The 5,198-nt window shown below is 30.3% G+C and overlaps 1 protein-coding gene across 1 annotated transcript in view; it reads right to left on the reverse strand.

Moving 5' to 3' along the window:
* Window positions 1-261: 261 nt before the first annotated feature.
* The window catches only part of LOC106470774 (lipoyl synthase, mitochondrial-like), a 79,467-nt gene continuing 74,530 nt past the window's right edge, over window positions 262-5,198 (reverse strand). The window contains exon 6 of the mRNA XM_013931340.2: window positions 262-869. Within this exon, the coding sequence (XP_013786794.1) occupies window positions 817-869 (53 nt within the window). The 3' untranslated portion in view covers window positions 262-816. The remainder of the gene's footprint in view (window positions 870-5,198) is intronic.

The following is a 5,198-nucleotide window of genomic DNA, read 5'->3' on the forward strand; positions in this document are numbered from 1 at the left end:
ACATTTGTGTTTGGTATACTAAATTATTTTAGATTAACCAGAAAAGGTTGAATAAACATAATAGAAAATCACTGGGTTTAATTGTAACTTGTAACTAAATTCTATTTTTGAAATTGTTTGATATCATTGAAAGCATTTGCAAGTCTTTGTTATTTAAAAGGCATAAACTCTATTAAATTAAAATTCTGTTTCTTCACTAAGGCAAGCAAGCAGACCACATTAAGGAGTATCATTCTATTAATTTATTAATATAAACTCTTCTTTATTTCATCCAAAAACACAACCATAATAACATATCTATATATTGAAGTACTGATGATTAAATTTGACAAATAACATATGGTGAAAAAAAAAAAAATTGATCCATCCATAAGATAATTTATTTTTTAATTCAGAACAACTACTACTCTGACTAAAAAGCATTCTTATTTTCAGTGTCTTCAGTTATACTAAATTCATAAATAAATGTTATGAAAGAATTTGATAACATAACCAATGTGTAAAAGTTCGTCATGTTTCAAACTGTTTTTAAACTTCAAAAGCCCTCGCTAAAGTACACAACATAATCTTTCACTGTATTCTTATCTTTATAGAACTAAAAAGGTGAAAAGTGGGGAAAACTTTTTTTTTACTCATACAGAATATTGTTCAATTCCTGTTTTCTGTAATATTGCAATATCATAAAAGAAATTATTCAAAACAACTACACCACATCATGACACACAAAACTTAACTAAGTTATACATCAAATACTAGTCTAAATCCCTCTTTTTTTATGTTGTATTGTCTTTATTATGTATTGCAAAACCTCCAATGTTAGATACTTCGCTGTCTTCTTTTCTGGACAAGATTCTTCACGTAAAATTCCCCTTGAGAAGTAGATAAATGTTTTGAATACATCAACTTAATCAACAACTGATATTCAAACTAACTAAAACTGTGCAACATCCATATTAAAGTTTTTGTTGTTTAACTTTGTTCACAAGAGTACAAAAATAAATACTTTTTCTTTCAAGAAGCTTTAACATACTACTAAACACCAGATTTTACAATCCATCAAAATGTAAATTTGACAAAGGAAAAATACATGTAACTATAGATTCAACAATAAGATACTGAGAATATGACCGGAAAGATAATAGTCCAGACTTTACTCCAAATACACAGTATTTTTTATGTTTTTATACAACTCATAATAATAGAATTTTATGAAAAGTTTTGATTTCTGAGTACATATTTTCTTATAATTAAATAATTATTAATTGCCAATATTCTACTCACATAAAACATTTGTGGATCTACTTGATCCAATGTAGATTCATCTTTCAAATGTTATGTTAAACAATAAGAAAAACACAAGTTATCAAATCATTACAAACATTTTTCAGTTGTACAATCTGATATGTAACGTGTTTTTACTAGTAAAATCAGATGTTTATTCACAGCTGATTTTAAACAGGTGTTTATGAAGTTAAGTACCACATATTTTGTTCAAAACAAGAGAAACATGAAAGATGTAGGACAAAATTATAGAAAACCTTTCACTTGAATCACCCACTGCAGTAAGAAAATTATTTGTACATAATCTGTAACATTTCAATAATTTAATACATTACTTTGTAATTTCAGATTTTTTGTATTTTAAGGTCAGAATTAGTTGCAAAATTATAAGTTTCCGATTCATATAAGCTTTTAACAAATCTGTTTTACAACAACACTTAGGAATACTAAAACATACTTGCAATAACAGAAATATATTTCTAAATGTAAGCAATAAAACCATATTTAGTATTCTAAGAGGTATTTAAGTGGATTTCAGCTACAAAATTTTTCTTGTATTAGTTATTATTCTTTATAATAATCTTTATCAGTCAAACTTGTACAAACTGAACTTAATAATGTCTTTTGAGGTATAAGGTAGTGTCATGCTGTCTCCAGTCTTCATTACTTGTCATCTTAGGTTTTGACCTGTATTGCTTATTAAGGGAAGAGAACATCCAATTCATACCAATCTGTAAAAGTAATCTGTGTCAATCTTTGAGATGGAAGCTCCACCCGAAGGAGTACATAAAGGACCCATGATAAAACTAGTATAAGCTTTTACGGAATGGCCATTGTAGTATGTAATCTTTACATGAGCAAACAGATTAGAGCATGTTTACTGCCTTTGGATATCCAGTTTAGATGGATGCCATTAACTATGTGCCAAACACACAAGAAATTAGAAAAAAATTTCTGGCTATATTTTACTACAGAAATATTCTAAACTAGCTATGAAAAAAGTGAAATTAGCAGTTATTTCATATGTTATAACTCCACCAACCCCTTTATCTCAAAGACATCCAAGACTATAAGTTAAAATTAAACATACGTGAATGTATCAAAAAGTTAACTGCCAGACCATAATTTGCAGAAATTGTCTCCCTCAGGTAACACACAAGATTCTATAATACTACACAAAGGATCTAGCAGCCAGATAACATGAAATAAAATGAGATAAAATTACAATACAGAATCACAATATAAAAATCATATTAAATGATCATAAAATAAAATTATTATGCTGGACATTTAACACAATATGAAAATTAAAATTACAGCATACAAAAAATATACATAAATAACAAGTATAAAATAAAACTTAAGTGTAACAACTAAAACAAAACAAAATTCACTATTATTAATTATAACAAACATATAAATAAATTAAAATAAGAAAATAATCATGTTGAACTACAGCTTACATCACGTTGAAAATATTTAATATTGATCCTACAGCAGACTTGGGCCATTGGTTTGTATGGGTGTCTCTCCTGGATGTCCTAGTTTTCTCATAGAGACATCTCTAAAGTTCAACACTGGTTTTCCTTTACTCATTACAAACCTGGTAGGCATCAAACCAGTTTTTGACAGTTGATAAGGCAGACATTTGAATGATGTATCACTGTATATTGATCATGATGTTACATATCTATGATGCTGATGCATGTAGCTAAAGCCTTTTGGACTGTTGAGAGGTTCATGGTAGTCCTCTTGTAAATGCAATAGACTGAAAGGCAATTCACAAGACTTCATTTATCAGTGATATTAAAATATGTTCAGGATGCTTAGCCATAGGATGGTTAGGAATTTAGTCAGTAAGATAATACTGAAGATACAACTAGGTATTTTAAGAGAGGAATGGGATTAGCACAGGTGCAAGCATGCACCTGGCTCATCAGTGGGCACACAATCCACCAAGTTTTTTATGGTCCATGGTTGAGGCCACTGTGCTCCAAGCTGGTCATATTAATGCCATAGTAATCCTTTCATCTCTGAACAATTGCCATCTGAGGAATGTGATGTCTCCCACCAGTGTCTGGTTGCCTTAGCACAGGCTAGGATGAATGTGGAAGATTTGTACCTTATGTCTATGACTGAAACTGCCCCTAACACTGTAAATCAAACAATTCAAGTAGCATTCGAACTTTAAATTGCTTCTTGACAAATGTTAAATATAATGTGAATATATAGGAAAAGTCACATAGGACTTCAAATATAAATCAAGTTATATTTGTGCAGTCAACATAAACACTATATTTATATTAAGTTAACACAAAATTTGCATATAGCAACTACCTTACTTACATATAGTACCGAGACAAAACATTCAGTAATATTTGCAAAACTTGGATATTTTGATGATACAAATCAAAACTACTTGAAAATGGTATGTATGCTGTGCTTTCTGTCATTTCAGATAAACAAATAATTGTAATTCCACTTCATAAAGACTGCAAGATATTCCTTCACCAAAAGCAGTGAAAATAATTGGACTAGCAATGTGATATAGTCTATAAAGTATCTTCTTGACTTTCTTTCAGTGAGAAAGAGCACACAAATATTTTTGTTTGGGACAAAACTGAATATATTCTTTACCTGTAATAAGAAAACACAGAACATACATTTTGCCTAATTTACACAGTTGATGTCAACTTCTAATGCTATGTTTTAGTAATACAATTTCCTAGTTGCACATCATGAAGACTGGTATGGACTTACCAGACTACTATGTGCAGTCTCACATAATGACACAACATAAAATCACTTTTATTTTATTTTTCATATTGTGAGTTTATTAAGGAAGGCTTTTATCAGAACACACTCCTTAAAAAACTCAAACCGAGTGTCAAAAAGTGTTTCTAAGTTCTTGTTTCCTATTTGCACCATTGTCCAAATAATAATGAATGTCAACAAGAATTTCAGACATATATTTCAACTTCTTTGTTGCTTTTTCTGTTGCCAAATGAAGGAGGTTAAGTTTCAGAAGATAACCTGTAACAGATTTTTTTCTCTACCCATCATCACGTTTATGTTATCAATAGTTAATGATACACAGTTTTCCCACTTTAAAGACTTCAAAGCTAGTTTTACTTGAAGGAGTCCTGCAGTATTCTTGCAAGTTGATTTTTCAATTGAATTGGGATTAGAAAATAATGCATTCACTACCTTTTCCTTGTTGTCAGCAAAGTATGTCACTACATTAGGGTATAGTTTATCGTCAATATCATTACTGCCATCAGTAGAAAAGTTGAAAGCCCTGTAGTTTTAATGTTACTCAAAATTCACTCAGTTGCAATGCTGGCCATTTCTCCAACTATTGCAGAGGGTTTGGTTCTAGAGCATCCATATCTGTAAGCAATTTCTGAATCCAGAAACCTTTGAGTAAAACTTTTTGTTTCACAATGAAGGTGAATAAACATTCCATTCTGATCACATCATTTTCTGATTTGGTATCGGGTTTTATGAAAAATGGGTCCAGTTTATTAATTCCAGATGCCCTCAAATAATTTTGCTTGTGTTTAGTAGTGTTGAGTTATTTTTTAATGTAATTTTCACCTTTGTGAGCAATGGAGAAATTACAAACACAAATTGTACATCTTGCATAACCCATACCCTTTGAGAATGATACAATATCATTGAGCTTTTTTGAATACTCATGCCAAAACTTCTGCTCGGTATAAACTTTTCTTTTTTTTGTTGAAGTCATTGACGATGAAGCAGAACTATTAATGGCTGGAAATGGCTTGAATGGGTAATGAAGAAAAACTTTAATATAACAGCAAATGTACAACGTTTGGACAAGGTTTTGCCATCATCAGGTGTCACCTGATGATGACAAAACCTTGTCGAAATGTTGTACATTTGCTGTTATATTA

Source organism: Limulus polyphemus, unplaced genomic scaffold (assembly GCF_000517525.1).
Source record: "Limulus polyphemus unplaced genomic scaffold, Limulus_polyphemus-2.1.2 Scaffold4211, whole genome shotgun sequence".
NCBI lineage: Eukaryota > Metazoa > Arthropoda > Merostomata > Xiphosura > Limulidae > Limulus > Limulus polyphemus.